Source organism: Sciurus carolinensis, chromosome 7 (assembly GCF_902686445.1).
Source record: "Sciurus carolinensis chromosome 7, mSciCar1.2, whole genome shotgun sequence".
In the NCBI taxonomy this organism is placed as follows: domain Eukaryota; kingdom Metazoa; phylum Chordata; class Mammalia; order Rodentia; family Sciuridae; genus Sciurus; species Sciurus carolinensis.
This window is the reverse complement of record NC_062219.1, coordinates 99,547,916-99,569,789: the sequence shown is the minus strand read 5'-3', so window position 1 is coordinate 99,569,789 and position 21,874 is coordinate 99,547,916. Positions and strand designations below refer to the sequence as shown.

Here is a 21,874-nt window from a genome sequence, read left to right as displayed (position 1 = left end):
AATGTTGTCAACCAAACGACGTGTCTCTGAAACAGTGATCATTTCCCTTTTCTTTTCCCCCTGCCTTCATCATCCTGTCTTCTATAATAAACCATACTCCCAACCCTAAGTCTCTTAGAGTAAATTATAAATTATAATATGCTGTTTTCATCTCTAGGTTCCTAAAAGTTTAAATGGTTGATCTGCTGCCAAGTTCTGCAAGGTCCCCGCCTACCAAGGCACCCTTTAGTATGTTAGTAATGACCCAAGGAAATATGATTTTGTTCCTGTGTGAAAAGATGACAAACAGATCCAAGATGTATAAAGCAGGGCATACTTTTTGTCTCACTTGTGCTTGGCTCGCTGCTTCTCCTTTCAGATCCTGGGTCTCATACGAAAGTAATTCCACCTCCACTTTGTCCAGCCAGGTACACAGCTCTTCGTGCATGCTGTGCAGCTGCCCTGAGAGCTGCAATGCCTGCTCCACAGTCTTGGCTACATCAGTGCTCAACGTGGTAATGTCTTTGTACTTTTCTTTAAGGGCTTCCAATTTGTCTTGAATTATTAAAACTTCATCACCTAAAATTCCAAAGATGATATTTCTTATAAAAAGGAAAAAAAAAAAGTAAGGGGAGGAGGATTTCTTTGGATGTCATTGTACAATGATGGAATTTTCTTGGGAAAAAAAAGGAGACATTTTTATAAAGATGATCTGACCCGAAGAGAGCCCTTACTGAAGTTTGAATCTGTCCCAGGATTGCTGGCAACTCTGATCAGCTGCAAAACTACAAAAGCGAGAATAGGAAAGGAATATACTGCCTTTAGTTATGTGGAAAGCAGCACATTTGCATCCATCTTATGATGCTTTTAGTAGTCAAAGCATAGGGGTTAAAAATGCCTTGGTTCAGCTCATGAAGTTCATAGATTTCATGACTTTGAAAGTTGGGTACTTTAGGCAAGGTATTTTTTTTTTTTTTTTGGCAGTGCTGGGGATTGAACCCAGGGCCTTGTACTTGCAAGGCAAGCACTCTACTGACTGAGCTATCTCCCCAGCCCTGGGCAGGGTATTTAACCTCTGTATTCCTCCTCATCTGCACCATTCTAGTGCATCCTTACCTGCCTCCAACTCCTTTTCACACACACAGAAATTATGTCCTGGGTTTCACACTTCTAATTCAAGGCTTTTGATATGATATAGCATTTCTCAACTTATAATGAATGGTAATTGCTCCCTATACACACATGCTGCTGAAATGGATACAGGCACTGGGAAGACTTCCTATGGCCAAAGGAATCACTAAAAAAAACAAAGTAGTTTTTCTGAGTTGTTCCAAAATGACCTCATACAGATGTTAAACCAAGTATTAGTGTTCTTGGTGATTCAAGCACGGAGAAGTTAAGCCTGTGTATTGCCACAACATGTGTCACTGTGATGTAGTCTACCTTAAAACAACTGTCTCCAACCTATGTGTTCATCTGCCTTCTACAAGTGGAAAACCAAGGTAACTCTATTGTGGGCTTCCCCGACTAGGTCCTGTGCCAAAGTGCTTTATGTTATGAGTAATACACAATGTCCACCAGGAACTCAAGTGAAATCATGAGAAAAAAGTGAGATCATATTCTAACCGCCACCCCTTGATGGGTCTTCAAAGCATTCTCCAGAATAAAGTCTTGGAACAGGCTCAAAAATTATACAGGGTTTTGTCTTTTTCCCCAAGTTCCTAAGATATTTGAAAGCAATGCAAAATACTGACTGCACAATTTATTTGATTTAAAAGACAGCTCACCTGTGGTTTGTTTAAGTAGTTCTAAACCATTTTGTAACACTTGATCTACATGTGGTTTCGTGAGTAGGATGTCCTCTTGTATAGCCTAAAAACACAGGTACCATTTTTATGTGGGGGAAGAAAAAATTAAATCATTATTACTATTTGTTAATCACAGAGAAATTTAAGTAGGTTTCATAGAGAAATATCTGAGGAAGCACCTCACATTTTCACACATTTGTTACCATTCTCATGTTTATGCCTCTTCTTTTTACCATTGTGTCCTATGTCCCAAGCTGGCTTACGATAATTCAGAGCACTCTCCTTTTTGTAACTACTTAGGGCCTATGAGAGTTAACTCTGTGGAGTACTCAAGTACTGATTAATTATTAGGTCCTTGTATACAAAAGAAAGTAACAAAATGAAAAGCTAAAATTTCAGCTAATTGTATTAAGTTCAATCTCATTTAAAAGGGGCATCATTAAAAATATCCTATCTACACAGTTAAGGTCTTCTCTGAGTATAGTGAATCACCTAAATCATAATGGATGTACAACAATACAGAAATAAGGAAGACTGACATAATAATGGCAACCGAAATGAAAGAAATAAAATAAAAGAAATCCAAATACCCGGAGTTCAGACTGCTGCTTCCACAGCCCCTCAGTGCTGTAATCCCGGACTGAGAGCTTGCTCAGTTTGTCATGCACTTCATTCAGCCAGTTCATCAGCTCAACTTCATCTTCCCCAAAAATCTTAGCATTACATAAGGCCTGCTGGAGAAGCTCAGACCTTCTGTGACTTTTCTCTTGAATCTCAATGTACCACACTTGAGAGAAGTCTAATTTATTCTGCACCAAATCCTTATCCTCCCTGGAGCTCAAAACCTTTAAGGACTGGCCAATGCTAACAGCCTGGTGTAAATGTTTATTGTGACTGGTGATGTCATCTTCTAAGGCCTAAATAAAGTTTAAAAAAAGAAAGAAGAAAAACAAAAAGAATGGACAAATAAAAATGAAAATGAAAACATAAACAGAACTAAAGGATGACATTTGAAATGGATTTACTTTGCAACTATGCATAACCAAAGTACATAACTTGAAATTTATGTCACGAAGCCACAAAACAAATGGAAAATGGAGTCTTACTGATGTGTGATTTACATCTTACTTTGTGCATTGCAATTTGTTCCTCAAGATTCGCAGCACAGGTTCCTATGGGGTCCAATTTCGCCAGCCTCCCTTCTATGCTTGTGAGCCACACATTCAGTGGCTCTAGGGCTTCATGAAATTGCTGTGCTACCACCAAGATACCTTCCAACTGACGATTCCTACAAATGTGCCAAGATAAAGGTCATTTAGGGATGAAGAATGTATGAGATAGTCAACAAAAATCTGTAGTCGTGCTCCTCCATTCCACTCTAAAAACTTTTTGTAGAAATCAACTAAGGTTAAAATTTAAGTCTCTAGGACATGTTAGAATAGTTCTATTAAAAAAAACTAAAGTTGAACAACAGATTATTCTCCAGTACCTAAATCTCAAGAAAGGTGTATTTTCTAATAATACTCCTAATAATTTCAGTAATAACAATTATAGCAATTAACAATGCTATAGTATAACAACAACAATAACAATAATTGTTGATATGTACTGTGGTTGGCCCTGTTTAAGAACCTTATGTATTAACTTCAATTGGAGCAGCAGGTACTGAGATCACTTTTAAGCCAAAGAGCCAAAACTGCATTCAAAGTCTGAAAGACATGTATCTTTCCCCTACTTAGTAGAATTAATGGTGATTCCTTCTTTATAAAAAGTACAGTGTGCCAAGTTCATTTGCCAGAAGCAATAGTTAACATTTTATAGTTTAAAGTATGAACACAGAAGAACTGCTCAGACTTTACAATTAGAAACACTTTTGCTCAGATGGAGAGGAATCATGTGTAAAATCTGCTTCCACGGTCTTCGATTGTTCTCTAGCACAAATGACTGTGGTGGTCTGCAGCCAGAGTTCCTGATTTACTCCCAATCCTATAAATCCTTTCTGCCAGAATCAAGCCTGGCTGTTGTCTTAACTTTTTATCATGCTTAATTTGTAGGGAATTATGTGATTTGAGGAATTAGATTTCCTTGAAGATGAAGAGAATTATGGAAAACTGGCACAAGTCACAATCTATAATTTATTTCATTATAAGTTATATTGTTCTAAGTTTTCAATGGAAATATGTTTGATCAAAATAATGGAATAAAATTGCCACATTCTTTTTTACTTTGGATGATCACTATCTATGACTCTATTATCTGAATTCAAATATCCAATCATCTAGAATCAATGTAAACAACTGTTCTGTAATTGTGTTTAATTTGCCATGACTGAAATTGTGAGCAATAAATCTAAGTGTGAATCATAATCATTACTAATATCCCTCCATTCAATATCACTGCGAAAAGGGTTTTAGGAAAAGATGACCAGTTATAACAGTAATGCTGCAATGCAGACATTCATTCATTCATCTTAAACATATAAATTATTATTATTATTATTTTTTTTTTTTGGTGGTGCTGGGGATTGAACCCAGGGCCTTGTGCTTGCAAGGCAAGCACTCTACCAACTGAGCTATCTCCCCAGTCCAAAAATATAAATTATTGAGAGCAACATCCACGGCAGCCTGGGCTCTCTGTCCCCGGACATTATACAGAAGGTTGAATCTGTTGACACGTGTTAAAGAACAAGAAGATTTTTAGCATCCTTGGGAGGACCTCATTCTGCGGTCTTAAGACTATAATTCTATTCCATGATCCAAGATTAGCAAATACTTCTCTTCCCCATTCTGGTTCCAAAGAATGTAGGAATTTATGGAACATACTCATTCTGTTCAGTGGTTCATCTATGTTGAACCCAACCAATAATGGTATCAATGGAGCTACAATTACAATGGTCAATGTATTATCAATGCTGAAATGAAATATTGGATTCTATAATAAGAAGCATGTTGTGAGCAAGAGCCCAGTGGAACCATGCTCTAGGCTTCCTCGCCTTCATGAAGTTAGAGGACGCTTCTACCTAGTTAACTCCAACTCTTCCCTTAAGACACAGCTTAGCTATCACTTTCCTGAGCCTAGTCTAGGTTCTTCCTATGATATGCTCCCAAAGTCCCCTGCATTTTTGCTTCCAAACATCACATTTGTCATCATTTTTCAATGGTCATAAACCCTAAAGTCTGCATCTTATCTGAGCGCAGAGGTGATCTGTTCAGCTCACCCATGTAACCCAAAGCCTACCTGTGGATGATGTGTGATAGGCAGGCAATAACCTTGTATTCAAATGGATAAATCATCCCAAGGGAAATGCTTTCTTAAAGAGTTGGAATATGGCAAGTGAATACAAGACATTGCCATTAGAGGACTAAGAGAGATATAGTAGCCCTTGCTACCTATGTTAATACACAGAATAAACGCGAGAGAATGGGATTTGAAAAAAAGTTATTACTAAAATATGCAGTAGTAAGGTCACTGCTGCTCTTTAATAAAAAACTAGAAGTATTTATGTTACCTCATTTCAGCTTTATTAAGCAATGCTTCCCATCTACTATCCAAGAGGCTCAGCTGTTTCAAAATCTTCACTTTATCTGCAGGTTCTGCTGTGGCAGCAATTTTCTCTCCTTCTCGTTTGATTACCTCCACAGTGGATTTGCGGTCATCCAACAATCTTTGGAGAAGCTTGAGGCAAAACATTAAATATTTAAAATAGCAAAAGAACAATTAAGTACATATAAGGTTAAAAGTATTCTAAGTAATAAAAGAGGTGAAAGACCTCTATAATGAAAACTACAAAACACTAAAGAAAGAAACTGAAGAAGACCTTAGAAGATGGAAAGACCTTCCATGCTCCTGGATAGGCAGAATTAATATTGTCAAAATGGCCATACTACCATTGACCCAGCTATCCCACTCCTTGGCCTATACCCAAGGACTTAAAATCAGCATACTACAGAGATACAGCCACATCAATGTTCATTGCTGCTCAATTCACCATAGCCAGATTGTGGAACCAACCTAGATATCCTTCAATTGATGAATGGATAAAGAAACTGTGGCATATATATACAATGGAATATTACTCAGCCATAAAGAATGATAAATTATGGCATTTGCAGGCAAATGGATAAAATTGGAGAATATCATGCTAAGTGAGATAAGCCAATCTCAAAAATCCAAAGGACGAATGATATCGCTGATAAGCGGATGATGACATATAATGGGGGGTGAGAGGGGTTAGCGTTACGGTTAGGGTTAGGTTTAGGGTTAGGGTTAAGGAGGGTGGCAAGAATGGAGGAAGGAAGGACTGTATAGTGGGAAAAGAGGGGTGGGAGGGATGGGGGTGAAGGAAAAAAAATAACAGAATGAATCAAACAACATTACCCTATGTAAATTTATGATTACACAAATGGTATGCCTTGACTCTATGTACAAACAGAGAAATGACATGTATCCCATTTGTTTACAATAAAAAAAATGGCCATACTACCAAAAGCAATACACAGATTTAATGCAATTTCTATTAAAATCTCAACAACATTCTTCATAGAACTAGAAAAAGCAATTGTGAAATTCATTTGGAAAACTAAGAGACTCAGAATAGCCAAAGCAATCCTTAGCAAGAAGAGTGAAGTAGAAGGCATCATAATACCAGACTTTAAACTATATTACAGAATCATAGTAACAAAAACATCATGGTACTGGCACCAAAACAGACATGTAGATCAATGGTACAGAACAGAATTAGAATACACAGAGACAAACCCATATAAATGCACTTATCTCATACTAGACAAAGGTGCCAAAGACATTCACCTGAAAAGATAGCCTTCTCAACAAATGGTGCTGGGAAAATTGGAAATCCACATGAAACAAAATGAAATTAAATCTCCCTCACACTGTATAAAACTCAACTCAAAGTGGATCAAAGACTTAGGCACGAGAACACAGACCCTGAACCTAAAAGAAGAAAAAGTAGACCCATATCTTCACCATGTTGGCCTATGATCTAACTTCTTTACCAAGGGTCCTAAAGCACAAAAAATAAAATCAAGAATCAATAAATGAGATGGATTCAAACTTAAAAGCTTCTTCTCAGCAAAGGAAACAATAACGTGAAGAGAGAGTCTACAGAATGGGAGAAAATCTTTACCACATGCACCTCAGATAGAGCATTAATCTACAGGATATATAACTGAAAAAACTTAACAACAACAAAAAAGATTAACCCAATCAATAAAAGGGCTAGGAACTGAACAGACCCTTCACAAAAGAAATACAATTGATCAACAAATACATGAAAAAGTGTTCAACATCTTTAGCAATTAGAGGAATGCAAATCAAAACTACTCTAAGATTTCATCTCACCCCAATCAGAATGGCAATTATGAAGAATACAAACAACAATAAATGTTGACAAGGATGTGGGGAAAAAGGTATACTCATACATTGCTGGTGGGAAGGCAAATTGGTACAACCACATGGAAAGTGGTATGGAGATTCCTCAGAAAACTAGGAATGGAACCACCATTTGACCCAGCTATCCCACTCCTCAGTTTATACCCAAAGGACTGAAAATCAGCACACTACAGTGATGCAGCCACATCGATGTTTATAGCCACTCAACTCACAATAGCTAAACTATAGAACCAACCTAGATGTCCTTCAACTGATAAGTGGATTAAAAATGTGATTACATATATGTGTGTGTGTGTGTGTGTGTATACACGCGCGTGCACGCATGTAGTGCTGGAGAATGCTAAGCCAATCCCAAAAAAACCAAAGGCCAAATGTTTTCTCTGATATGCAGATACTAATTCACAATAAGGGGGTGGGGCGGTGGATAGGGAAGAATAGACTTACTTTAGGTAGAAGGGAGTGAAGAGATGGGAGGGGGTATGGGGGAAGGGAGGACAATAGAATGAATCAGACATTATTACCCTATGTACATATATAACTATATGACTGAGATATTACATCATGTAAAATCAGAAGAATGAGGAATTATACTCCATCTAGATGTGATGTATCAAAGTGCATTCTACTGTCATGTATAAGTAATGAGAACAAATTTAAAAATTAAGTAAAAAAAGTATTGTAAGTACTTCTGATATTGTAACAGCAATACATATTTTCTAAGGATGTACACAAGAAAGGATCTAAGAAATGGAATTTTAAACTCATTTGGTTTATGATTCATTACTACTGGGTCAGACACTGACACTGGGGTAAGCCTTTCACGTTAGACAAAACTAATGTAAATAGTGATAAAGCCACTAAACTCTTCAGGATTAATTATTAATACAAAGTAACAGAGTAGAAGGTCTTGTTGGGATAACTCCACTGAATCATGGGGAAAGTACAAAATCCCCAGTATTTTTAAATAAAATAGGGATGCCCTAAACATTCAACAGTTATCTACTCTAAAAAATTATTACTATAAATCATTAATACTTTCAAAACCCTTTCAACATTAAACAATCTATTATGGACAAGGAAGTTGAGACTCAGCCCAAGTCTACCAGTTATTAAGTCTAAGAAAAGAGGCTCTTGGCTCCTTTTACCAGGTGCAACTAGCTCCTAAAATCCATTATGAGTATAAAAACTCGAAAACAACCTTTAAGTATTATTTCCAAATGGAAGAGAGTGTGTGTGGAACATGTCAGAAATTTCCAAAGTTAGTTAGACAAGATTATTATTTCATGATTTTACAGCAAAAACAAAATTCATTTTAATTCTAATGGTACATTTTTAAGAGGCTTGGAATGAAATGTTTGTCACAAGGAGCCAGAACTCAAGTATTACCTTGCTCTACCCTAAGCAAAACACAGAATATCTGAACAACTGCTATTCACAGGCACTGTGAATAGGTGTGCAGCACACCAAGGAGGAATGCATAGGTGTGCAGCACACCAAGGGTAATCACAGCTTCCTTAATATGATCCTGAATGATAGTTAAGGACTAAAGAAGTAAAATGCTAGAGGAACACTTTGAGAAAGACCATCGAGGTCAGAGGGACGAGGAATACATGTTTAAAAAGAAGGGGAAGGATGGGGAATGCTTGGCACTGGTTTGAGTCATATAATCAAAGTATATAACAGGTGGTGTGGGCAGCTAGAGGCAGCTAATTAAGTGAATTACTTATGATAAACTTTAATAGTAAAGCCTCTGGCAATTAAGAAAGCAAAATCAATAAAGGATTTTGCTGGCTAAGCATCATTAACTCTGAAAAATAACTTTAAACTGTGAAAGGCAGCAGTTACATTATTCAAAAATCACACAAATAAAATGTGCTTCCAGTTACGTTTCCTTACCTCTCTAACTTTATTTTTAATAGGTATACTTTCCCACTGTGCTAGTTTTCAAAAAAACTTTAGAGATGGCATGAAATACAGATATTAAAGGACATAGTAAATTTTAAATGTGGAAGTTTAAAAAGAAATTTAACTGACATATTGCATATGTTTATGGGGTACAATGTGATGTTTAGATGTATGTGTACACTCTAGAATGATTAAACCAAGACAATTAGCATGTCGAGCACCTCTTCTACTTACCATTTCTTTTGTATTGAGAACATTTACAATTTTACCCATTTTGAAACATATATTATTATTAACTTTGCTAAGTAAAACAAAGATAGGAATAGAAAAATAAATTTTAATTTTAATTTAAAATACTTTAAATGCAAAAAAGTAAATTAAATAAAATTAAAGTAATTCACTCCCTTTTGAAAGATCCACAGGAGAAATCTTACTAATGCACTGTGTACTAGGCCCCTTCCCATCTGTCATTTCATGTCAAGGCTGACAAATTACTACCGATAATGTCATTAAATGTTTCATAACTGATCACTATCATTAGGAGCCCAAAACTATACATGTGGTCCTAAGTAGTTACCCCTATACAGATTGTGTTTTTCCAGACTGGACATTTTTAGCATTGTCTCAAAAAACAATAGGATATTCCTAAGCAAAACTGAATCAAATATTTGCCTCTTTAGTATTGACTGAACTTTAAGAAGCTGCTAGTATTTAATCCATAAAAAAGGCAATTTCATATGAATAAACCTACTGTATAAAGGAGCAAACCGCACACAAAACTCACACTCTGGCACTTCCTGTCCTCATCCTTGCTCACTTCCTGATTCTTAGCCCTCATTCCTGCTTTATTGCTATCTTTCTAAATTATCACTGTTTATATACATACTTTGTTTATTATCTCTCTCCTTATCCCTCTCTTCCCACTAGACTTTAAACTCAATGAGGAACTTTCATGGTTATTAATTCTATGATGCACCACAGCATCCAGAATAATGCCTACAACAGAGCAGATGTTCAGTAAGTGCTGGCTGAATGACCACCAAAATAATACCTAGAGGAGCAAGAACCAGTTAACTAGAATATCCTATCAATATAAGTAAGGAGGCACATTTTATTATCCTAATAATTATTACTGGGATTTAATATGGAACACAATACAAAAGCATCACTAACTTACCTTTTGTTCTTGTATCTGGGCCTTCACAACTTTGAACTCTGCAGATGGGGGCTTCTGATTGGCCACAAGCTCCTCAGTATCCACCATCCAGCTGAGCAGGGACTCCAGGGCATCCTGGAACCTCCCACAGTGCAGTAGGGCCTCCTGTAGCTGGGCTGCTCTCTGAGCCACCTGCAAAGTTCCACTTGTTTCAATTGATTTACTCATTTCATAAAATACTAAACGCTGTCTGCTGGCTACCACTTCATGCTTCTTCTCTCATATGGTCACAAATTTTCTTTTAGTTTTCACTTAAAATTTACACAAAGCAGTCAAAGTGGGAAGGATATCAACCTTAGCAAGTAAGGCATGAAGATAAAGTTCATCCCAAACAGACAAGACAGAGTCTAAATCTTTGAGCTTTTGGAAATGCTCAATATATTTGTGATTAGCAATAAATGATTCAATTATTGAAAATGACTACACATTAGTCATTTTATCATTATTGCTGGGATTCATTTTTTAAAAATTTCCTACTCATCAATATCTACTTTAATTCTACTAGCTTCAAGCCCTGGAGTTTCTTTTTGACAAACCGGAGTCTTTGTCTTCTAGTAAATGGAGTCTGTGTCCTACATAGAGATATCCTATTGCTCTTCTCATAGAGTTTCTCCTTTTGGACTGAAAAAGTAGTTGGCAAGATATTTTAAGCACTGTGGAATATATTTACACCTGACACTGCATCCCAATTGTGTTTAAGGAACACTACAATATGATTCAGGCTCTAGAAGAGTGAAAAGGTTTTAAGAACTAGCAGTAACTTAAGATTTCAATGCAGGGAAAACAAGAACCATCACAACCACTAAATAGGCACTGCCAGCCCATAATAATCTGGTCATTTATGTCACATGAAGAGCCATGTGTGTTTGCATTATCTCCCTAAGATACTGAAGCATTATTTCTAGTGTTTCCCCTCATGAAAATTTGTAAAAAGGTCAGATCTCCCTCTCATAGGTAAAATATTTAGAGTTGATGGTCTAGAGTCAGGGTGGTGAACCCTTTGCCCAGGGCTGACAGAGCATCTTTCACTTACAGTGTGAAGTTAGTCACCCACAATGAAAATGGGAAGATTTCACACAGAAAGCAATATTCCCAGGTCCTTTTGAAAGCAAGTAGAGTTTCTGGCAACAGTGAGCCTGCATCTCTGTATGTTGATGATTTATTGGAACTAAGAAGCTACCAGGTCCCTAGAGGTGGAGTGTGTGCTCTCCTAACACAGGGCCATGAATGGGTCATGGCCTTCTGCCATCACACCTGTTCAATATCTGTAGCCATGTCTCTGTCAAAGTCAAGCAAGGGCAAGGATAAGCCCTCTTTTTTCCAGCTTATTTATGTTCCCTACCTAGCTCCTGTGGCACCTGAGTTAGGCCATGAAGTTTATAGCAACATAAAAAAAGAGAACATGTTTAGGGAAGTTGGGCTACTATAAATATGATTAATAATCACAATAAATGTTACTCAAATATGATAAGAAAGGGGATTTTAAAAAAATACCTTCTTATTGAGAGTCTTCCACCGTGTGTTGACTTCTTCCAAGTCTTGTTCCAAACTCTGAGTGCTGGTGCTTTTAGCAGCACTCTGAATAAGGCCTTGACCTAACCAGTTTACATCTTGCTGTTTAACCTGCAAGGGCTCAATTTCTTCTTTCTGGAATACCTGCAGTTAGAAGGGCCATAATTATATGAATTATACTATCTACAAACTACCAAAATATATATGGAACATTTATTTTGTCATCAGGTAGTAGAAACTATCAGTCATTACAGAGGTAAAGAGGCCCTGGGTTCAATCCCCAGCACCACAAAAAAAAAAAAAAAAAAAAAAAAAAAGATACTGCCATTGCCTATTCATAGGTCATGGCTACCTTGGGAGCGATAGTATCAAGATAAACTAAATGTAAATTTGTAGCACATCAAGCCCATTTAGGAATATCAAAGAATTATAATCTAAAGAAATTTAATTAAATTATCTATAAAACCAAGAGACAGTATTATGTGTCCTCTATTGCTTCATTATCATAGCAAGGCCAACTTCCTACTGTCTCAAATGAACTCTAATGAAAGGTTTACAGAAAAAGGTAAGGACCAAACTGGTAAGATGGGCTCAAATGAGCCTTACTGGGCAAGGAATTCTCATCAGCTCTCTTAAGGATGGGTGCTACTAGCTGACAACCAAAGCTTGGGACTGAAACTAGAAAAGAAGAATCACTGGCAAGACAAGAAATAGGCGAAGTAGGCCAAGAGGCCAAATACATGGCTTGCCAGAGGAACAAAAATGTAGGGCTAGGAAAAGGAAAAAGACACAGGCATGTGCTGAAATAACAAAAATCTGCACACTGAGCCTCCTTTCCTTAGTGCCAATAAAAATGCCCACCGGCTTGCAAGAGGCACCATGACCTCATCCCATAGACCTGACCACACATATCAGTGGCACAGCAACTGATTTGGTTCCTCTTTGGTCAATGCCACCTGTGCATATGCTATGAGCAGTTGCCCAGGGCTGTCTCAACTCCTGCATTACATCCAACTTATGGTCCCTCAGTCGCCTGTGACTAGCAAAGGATCTATTATGTTAGATAAAAACTGCAAATTCTGTTGAAGTGTAACTTTGGCCTATTTTCCTTATGACAGTTTTATGCCTGCCCACCATGGTGCCTAGCATGTAATATGCACCCACTAATTATTTGCCAAATTAATATCAGTATGGAAATATTACATTTCTATCTTAGATGGATGACATCGGCTCTTTAACAGATAATACTTGAAGTAATTATACCAATTCTTTCACATATTACATGTTTGTAATATAGGGCTTGGAGGAAGTGAAGATAAAGATCAATTATTTTTACTATGGAAGGAAAGTTCTGGATAGATATTAAGGTAAAGCACTGTTTGGGATTCTGAGTTATTAAAGCAAAGGGCACTACATAAATAATGAGTAAATGTCTAAACAGAACATATGGAAACATAATATGGGCAAATATTAAAATAGCAATTAAGAAAAAAAAACTACAGACATTGTACAAAAATTAATTTTGAAAGATGTAGAGGCCACAGGAAACAAACTCTCCAGACCCTGGCCCAAGGCCTAGCACACAGGATACTCTTGTGTTACTGTATGAGTGAGTACATTAGGGAACAGCAATCAAATTACTGATCATTTCCTCTAAAAGTTCCCTCTAGCTAAAAGGCCAAGCTGCTTTTTACCACAGAAAATCCATATGGACAACTTCCATGCTGGTTAATTGTTTTTATATAACCATACTAAATACGAAAAAATTAATTACTATACATAATCAAAGAAACAAAATCCCTCAAATCACTGAGGAAAGAATTTAAGTTTTTATAATCTTTAAAAAATTTAACTTACCAAATAAGTCAACACAAAGTTGCAACAAGGTGGTCAAGACAATTTGGCAGAATGATTCAATTTCTTTTCTAGATTATTTTCCAAGTTACTAACTCTAGGAACCTATAGCTTTGGATAAGTTTAAATATTTGCAAAAGAAGTGTGAGGCATCTAGAAAAACTACTATATTCTTAATTTCAGGAACTTTTGTGGTATACTATGATTCAGAAAAAAGTTTTATCCTCTCTTACAGCTGGTTATGAGGACTCACACACACTAATGTATTTTTCTCCTAAATTGCCTTAAACTCTGCTCTTGACTTTAATTTAGGGGTACACATTGGGGAGTCTGGGTCATTTCCTAAGGTACTATAAAAGATACAAAAAAGCATATAATCCTAAAATTTAATTATTATCTACAAATAAACTACAAAATCCTGGACAGGGAAAATATATTTGGAATACAGTTATTAAATTAGCAGGTCATTTGCTGCATACCCAAGAAAAGGGTACAGATCACTAAAGCAATTATTTCATAGACTTAAAGGAATTGTTCTGATACTGTCTAAATTTCTTATCTCTCAGTGGTAATAAGATACCTACGAAGATAGGCCCCTCCCCAAACTAGCCTACAGCACAGACACACAGATAAACTTAAAATAAAATCAAATTACCTCTGAGGAAAAGTTTACCAGAAGAGCTCAGTAAAAGTACTAAAATAGCTGAACTTCAATCTGAGTGGGAAGAAAAAAATTACAGGCTTGACAAACAACCTCCACTTATTACAAGGCTGTACCCTTTACTTTCTTACCTCATTCACCACTCACAAGAAGTCAGGACTATAATGCCTGGGGAAACAGCACAGTGACTGCTCTACTCTCACATGCAGAGCTTCCGAGAGAAAATTTTCAGGGAATTGAAAAAGTCCTTAATTTGGGTAGAGAACTTTGCAGACCACAACAATATAATACTGTGTTTATACCTTCATGACTAAGCCTGTTGAAGCTTAATAAGCCCAATATAACTGCCCTTAAACAGCAGTATCTTAAACCACAACTTGTACAAAAGCCTCACATTAACATACATTCACAGTGGCAGCATTCTGAATGAAGGGGAACAGCCACCAACTGCACAACCAATGGCAGGGCCCCAAACATCTGGGAATAACTATTCCTCTAAAAAAACCCAAAAGGGTCCCCTAATTAATTTGTTATAATGATCAACTTATCAATAGCTGGCATCTTGCCGGGTGCTAATCAAATATTCCAAACAAAAGATCGGATTTGATCATTACTAGAAATACTGGTAATCACTCTGAAACAGAACCACAAGTGTTTGGTATTGAAGAGTTTAACATTTCCATTAATTACCTGGACTGACTGGAAGCCATTGCAGACTGTGTCCAATACTTCTGCCTGGGTCCCTATTTTTCTGGGCACTGCTTTCTTTATTACTGGCATGAATTTCAGGGAGCACTTCATATGGGTCACCTCCACCTCCTGGGCAGAAAGGGGAGGCTCCAGTTCCCCTTTAGGTGCTATGTTGGGTTCTTCTGAATCACATTGTGCCAACGTCGTCACATTTTCTACCAAACTTGTGCTACCACAATCTACATCACTCTCTCCCAGGTTGGTGTGAGAGAAATCTAAACCCTTTATAAATTCCCTACTTTTTGCTGTGATTTGGGATTCTCCTGGTCCACAAGGGTTCTCCTCTTCCCAGGGGTTAGAAATGCACTCCCTTTCTTCATCTCTTGGCATAATTAATGCATCACCCTTAGTGCTCTCTTTCAAATCATTCTGCAGGCAACAGTTTTCATCATGGATTTCCCTTTGATCACTTACACATTTTGTTTCCTTGAGTGAAGAAACATCATGCAAAATCATTTTGAAGTTATCATCAGGGTGGGTACTTCTACATGAAAGCAACGGGATTTTCTGTTCACTCATGGAATTAGCAGAAAAAAATGGCCTATATTGTTCTGTTATATGAATATCTTCAGCAGAAGACAAGCTTCTAATTTGTGACTGGTCTCCAGTTAAAATGCCCTGTTTTTCTTCCCTCTCTGCTTGAGGGCTACATAAACCAGAATCATCCTCCTCGGAAGTTAGAGAATTAGTGCCCCATCTGCACTTGCTGGCCTTCGTAACAGCATCTGACATATCAGTAGGTTCAACAAAAGAGCTTTCACTTTTGTTTGCATAATCCATAAAATTGGCTGGGACAAACATTCGCCATGACCGTCTATGCTCTTTCTTTTCTGCATGAGATTTGGCTTTGGGTAATCCTGTGGTTCGAATGATGTCACTATTCAGTTTGAGTGCATCAAAGATCATCTTTTCATCTAGTTTGTTAGCTTCACGACCTCTCAACTCAAATACACTGGAAGAAGTAAGGGCACCATTAGAGCATAAAGAACTAACATCCAGTGTTCTGTGACTGTAGGGTAAAGTCCGATCTGTAAAATGCCTGGAAGACAGGCTACCTTTTGAACCAGAGTCTATCTGTTCATTTAGTCTAACTGTGTCATAGATTGACCTCTGTGGGACATAACAGTCTTCAATATTTAGGTCCTCTTCTTCTTCACCCTTCCCTACACATGGGGGATTCTGACGTAAACAGTCTGGTCTGCTGAGTGGCTTCCCCATTTTGTAGATAGTCAAAACAAAAATTGCAGCTCTTGACACAGAAAGTAAGAAACAAGGTAGGGCATCTTGCAAGAAAGTCTGCTTCTGAACAGCACTATGAAGTGTCTTCAGCATAAAGACACATGCTCAAATAATACACGTTATTTATGAGGTGCTTAAGGTTATCAGCAGTGCATCAGTACTAATGCAACTATCTTTACCTGGTTGATTTTGAATTATTCTAAAAAGTAAAGTGCATCAAGAACATAGAACAAAAATCTCCTTCCTCTACTTCCCCAGCCCCCAAAGTTCCCTTTCACACACTCAAAAACATAGAAACACATATACACATTTAAAAGTGGCTCAAACACTCAGAACATTCCATTGTCAGTCCATTTCCCTTTTTTGTCTAATTTTGCATCTGAGGTTTCCAGATTAAAATTTCCAAATGAGCAAGCATTTTAACAGCCTGAATGTGAATTTCAGCAGAGCTCTAGTGAACTGTAATCCACTTAAAGATGGCTTGCAAAACTCCATCTCCTTTATAAATAAACCAAGTTTCAGAAACTTAAAAGACAGAGACCATGTATTGTTCAGCTGAAGGCACAGACCAAGTCTTCAGAGAAAAATAAGTTAATTTTATCTGAAAAAGTTAAATTTTTCTTTTACTTTCTTTTGGGGGTAATAACTATAAATAATCTTGATTCAAAAGGCAGCTTTTCTTCCCATATTAAGCTTCTTTTAGGTTATCCAGAACTACCCAAGGGGGGGGGGGATCAGTCAGCCAGAGCAGTACAATCCAGCAACCTTTCAAAGTAAACAGAAAGCATGTTGTACTATAATAAGCGTCCCTTTATAAAAAAAAATGTCCAACGATTCTTATCTGATCTTCAAGAAGGCTTATTCCACCTGAGGCAACTGCTGCAAAAGAAGAGCTCCGCGGTTTCCTCTAAGGCACAGGCAGCGCGATTCACATTCAGCTGAAGACCAAGCACTACTTTATCCTTTGAAACTGACCAACTGCTGTGGCCGAAGCTTGGCCTTCATTTCAGCTAAAGCTGGTGAGAGGCGGAGGTGGCAGTGGACGCGGCAGAAAGGGAGCTCCAGCAGGGAGCTCGTGCGCTGTCCCAGGCTCCTCAGGGCAGCGGGGTCCCAGGCAGGCATCCTCTCGAGCCAGGGCGCTCCCAGGAATGCCCTCTCTCTTCAGGCAGCGTCTGCTAAGTCCCAGAGCCAGCGAGCCTGCGAGCCTGCGGGCTGCTGCAGACCGCGGCTCTACCGCTCCGGTGCTACGCCCTCCCGCGACTTAACTTCGCAGTCATCTTTCCTCCGACTCCAAGCCTCCTCCCCAGCCGAGAGCACTTTCAGTGGGAGGTACCTCGAGGCCAGAGAGGCTGCAATGCAACAGCTTGGCGGTGACATCAGCGCAAAACAGGCCAAGTCCTGCGACTGGGGAGAGGGGCAATACAGGGTTCAGGGATCCCTGAAACTCCACCGGCTACTTCAAAATGGGTAAGGACCCGAAGGGCTTTCAGAGGCAGAACCTGACACCAGGAGGCCCTGAAGAAATCATTTTGAGACCCAGCTCACTTGTCTACTGAAAGGAAGAGGAGGAGGGGGCTACCCAGGTCCCTGTCTGTCAGTTTAAACTACACTCTCACAGTCGCGAATCTATTAGGCAGGATCTGCCAATCAAAGTGCAGATCACTTTGAAGAGGAGTGTTTGTCATTCCTTTTTAAAGTCCAAGTTCAAGTCTAACCTTCTCAGGAGTCAATTATTCCTACAGGCACTGTGCACTGCTGACATGAATATTCGTAGTTACTAATATCCATGTAGTCCTCTTGAGATAAATGCAGGGTCCAGGCAAAGATTGGACCCTAGATACTTAATAAAATAATCAACTCTACATATTTTTATCTATTGGACAAACACCCTTTTAAAATATTGTTCCTGGCTGGGGAGATAGCTCAGCTGGTAGAGGGCTTGCCTCGCAAACACAAGGCCCTGAGTTCGATCCCCTGTACCACACACACAAAAAAATAAAATATTGTTCCAAAGTAAATTCAGCAAGCCAAACCTTAGTCTTTGTAGCAAAAATGATGTTTGATTTACTAAAATCAATCTTTTTTTTATGAAGTGAGCAACACCATCAAAGTAGCAGATAGTATCATATGAAGGCAGATATTCTTTTTTCAGCCTCATAAAACAATCATTAGAACATGAAGAAAACAGCACTGACACTCAAAGGAAGAAGGCAGTTCTGTTCAAAGCAAACTATGTTATCTCTGGTAATCCACAGAAAAGATGTGGGAGGGAACTTTTATATGGTTAATGAGAAAATATCATCTCAAAATTATTTTTTGTAAATCTACGAGTTGTATTTTTTGAAAAAAAAAATCTATTTGTAACCAGAACTCCTTACAGGTAATTCATCCATTCAATAATTATTAGATGTAACTCAGTATATCAATAAGCTGAAATTTTATTATATATAACCATCTATAAAGAAAAAATAGGTATGAACATATCCATTAACATCAGAATCTCAAAGCCCATTTTTCATGGTCAAGAAGTGAAATATTTCAACAAACACCTGATCCTGTGCTTTTTAAAGCACACAGTCGGTTGTGAGGTGCTGATAAGAGACAAAAAGAAAAATGTGCACACAGCTACTGTGTTTGAACAGTGGGTTGAGCACAAGGCTGGGAATTAGTAACCACCAAGGATCGTACTCCCAGCTGCCACTATCTTGATATGTAAGCTTGGAAAGCTACCTATCATGGCAATATCAACAAAGTTTCCATGAAATCTGGATGAGTAACTTTCTCTAAACACTCTAAGGTCCTTACAGAAATTTTTCATGAGAAAGAATGGCCCTAATTCAGTCCACCTTAGCCTCTGACTCATTAGCACAATATTATTCCAGTCTAATGAAAAGTTAAGAAGAGCAATATATAACCTCACATTTGAGGTAGGCAAATATTTTTAAAACTTCATGGATGTGTGCATGCACGAATATGTTACAACAAATCCCATCATTAAGTACAACTATAATGCACCAATAAAAAATGTAGAAAGAAAAAAAAAAGATGGAGCCAAGGGGGGAAAAAACCTCATGGATAATTCATTCATAAATTCAACCATTCAACAAATAGTGCTATCGTGTCAAACAGCAAGTGGGCACTGGGGAAATGATTATAGCAGAGTGGGGAACAGATGAAAAAATGGGCACAACACAGTTTGGAAGTAGGGAATGCTCTGGGAAATGTGCTCTGGCTGAATATGTTTAAGCATATGCCATTTATTTAACAGTAATTCTTAAACTGATTTCAATTTATTTACTATATTCTGATTCAAGCTGAAATCTGCACTATTAACATTAGGCTGGAGTTTATAGTAATAATTTATACATATCTCTGTTACTTGAAATCACATTTAAATGGCATAGTTGGATAATAAAAGAACTCAGCAGAACTGGACTGGTTTATCTTTTCCTCTATATTTGGTCTATACGATCACTTTAAATGTTATCTCTAATGTTCATAAAATCAAGCTGCATTAAGCTGTCTTAAATATTAATTGTGATATGTAGATGGCTCACATTTTCATGAGAAATACACAATGAATAAAATAAAAACTTTTTGGAAAAACAGTCGACACTATTATTCCATACACAGGGAAATCACAATGCTGTTTTCAAAATACAGTCTCCCTTACTTAATGTCTAGATGTGATCCAGTTAAACTATCTGCTACAGCAGATGATTTGGGGAAAGTACACCAATACTAACTGAATTATAAACAGAATAGCACCATCCTGCCATTCTGTATTTCTAAAGTTAAATTACGTCCTTAAAAAGGACACTTCCTGAAAATAATCTGACCAGTAAGTGCAATAATCACGGAAAAGTTAAAGACTAATTTTATCAACTTAAACATGACTCTTGAGAGCTGAGATTGGAGACATTAAGAAATTCAAGGCACGGTAAGAGGAAAACGTCAGTGAAATAAATGAATATTATCCATGAAAACTCCAAATTCCCTTATAGTCCAATAGCTCTTGAAATGTAGATTACAAACTAATAATCTGAGCTTTGTGCTACAAGTACAAAAAAAAACCACCAGGAGCAACACTTTCTATTGTTTTGTTTAAAACTAATAAGCCATTAGCTAATGAAAATTGATACCATCCTATAGTTTTCAAACTAATAGAGTTTTTCACATAAATGACTAAAGGATTTCCAAGGATATTCATCAGATAAACATGCACTACCTATTTCACTGGAGTTAATTTAAAGAAAATAGAAAAGTCAAACCCCACCACAAAGAAACACTGAGCAGATTTATTGTCTGATCTTGGAAGTTTATCTTGATGTGAACCTTAGCTAATATCTTTAATAAGTACTTGTTATTCTCCTGTAAGTTACTACAATACTATGTTTTTCCACCATCTTCCATGAGGTATATATAAATCTTATTATTTGAGATATATGCATATATACATGGAAAATATCTAAAAATTAAGATTTTTTAAAAGCCATTCAGAAAGCAAAACTAATGCACACATTAACTATCCCATTCAGTTTCTTTCAGAGAAACTAAGACCAAGCAAAATCTGAAAATCTTATTCATATTAAAATGCTGGCTAAAGAAACAAAATAGCCTTGAGAGGAAGACAATTACAGATGCATGAAAAGAGGATATGGGAGTACAGACATTTTCTTGGGGTGTCCTGGTTCTTGAATGGCTCCAAAAGTTTTCCTACTTAATTTACAATTACAGCATTTACTTGTTCTGTGCTATTATTTAATAAGTGATCAGAGACCTAGACATTTTAAAAACATTTACTAATCAAATGTTCTTATCAGGAAACCAATGTATAATTTCATATTAACAATGCTAATTGCCTTCTGTCGCTCCCTCTCACCCGAATAAACACACACACACCCATATCCCTCTCTTAAGCAACTTCCCACATTAATAAAAGAAATCATGGCAGTCTCCTTTCATCTAAGGGAGGCCTGTGATAATGATGGTAAATGCTATAGTTGGGCCTCTTTTTTTTTTGATCACTAAAATGGTGAGATAGATTTATCCAATTAAAATAAAAAACAAACCAAAAACAGCAATAACACAACCAAAAAAAATTTTTTAAATATATGTTTATACAAACTCTGGCTAAAATTGATCTCAACAACCCACTTTAATTCCTCAATCTTAAATCAAGCAATAGAACTTATGAGAGGCTATGTACAGCAGCAGAACTGGAAAGAGGACCCATGTGGCCAGCTTCCCTTTTGACAACCCTTCCAGATTAACACTGCATAGTCCTTGTGTGATATAGGAAAGAGGGCAGACATCTGTTACACCTAGTTTGGGAGCATAAAAATATGAGGTATTAATAATACTACCCCCATCAGATCAGCCCTGACTGGTAATAGCTAGGTGTGGTCTCTGTGGGGGTGGGGGGACTTTTGTCTTGTCCAGCAGATGTGGTATGGTTTTCTTTCATCCAATTTTAAATGGCACTTTGATGTGGTTTGTTAAATAGTGTGACTTTCATATAAAAGTCCATTCATCTAG

General features: G+C 37.4%; 1 protein-coding gene across 1 annotated transcript in view; it reads right to left on the bottom strand.

The window, feature by feature from the left end:
• The window catches only part of Dst (dystonin), a 456,059-nt gene that overhangs the window by 61,860 nt on the left and 372,325 nt on the right, over positions 1-21,874 (bottom strand). Inside the window, 7 exon segments of the mRNA XM_047559692.1 lie at positions 317-558; positions 1,767-1,851; positions 2,378-2,704; positions 2,916-3,075; positions 5,296-5,462; positions 10,282-10,452; positions 11,815-11,976. Coding sequence (XP_047415648.1) covers positions 317-558; positions 1,767-1,851; positions 2,378-2,704; positions 2,916-3,075; positions 5,296-5,462; positions 10,282-10,452; positions 11,815-11,976 — 1,314 coding nt within the window.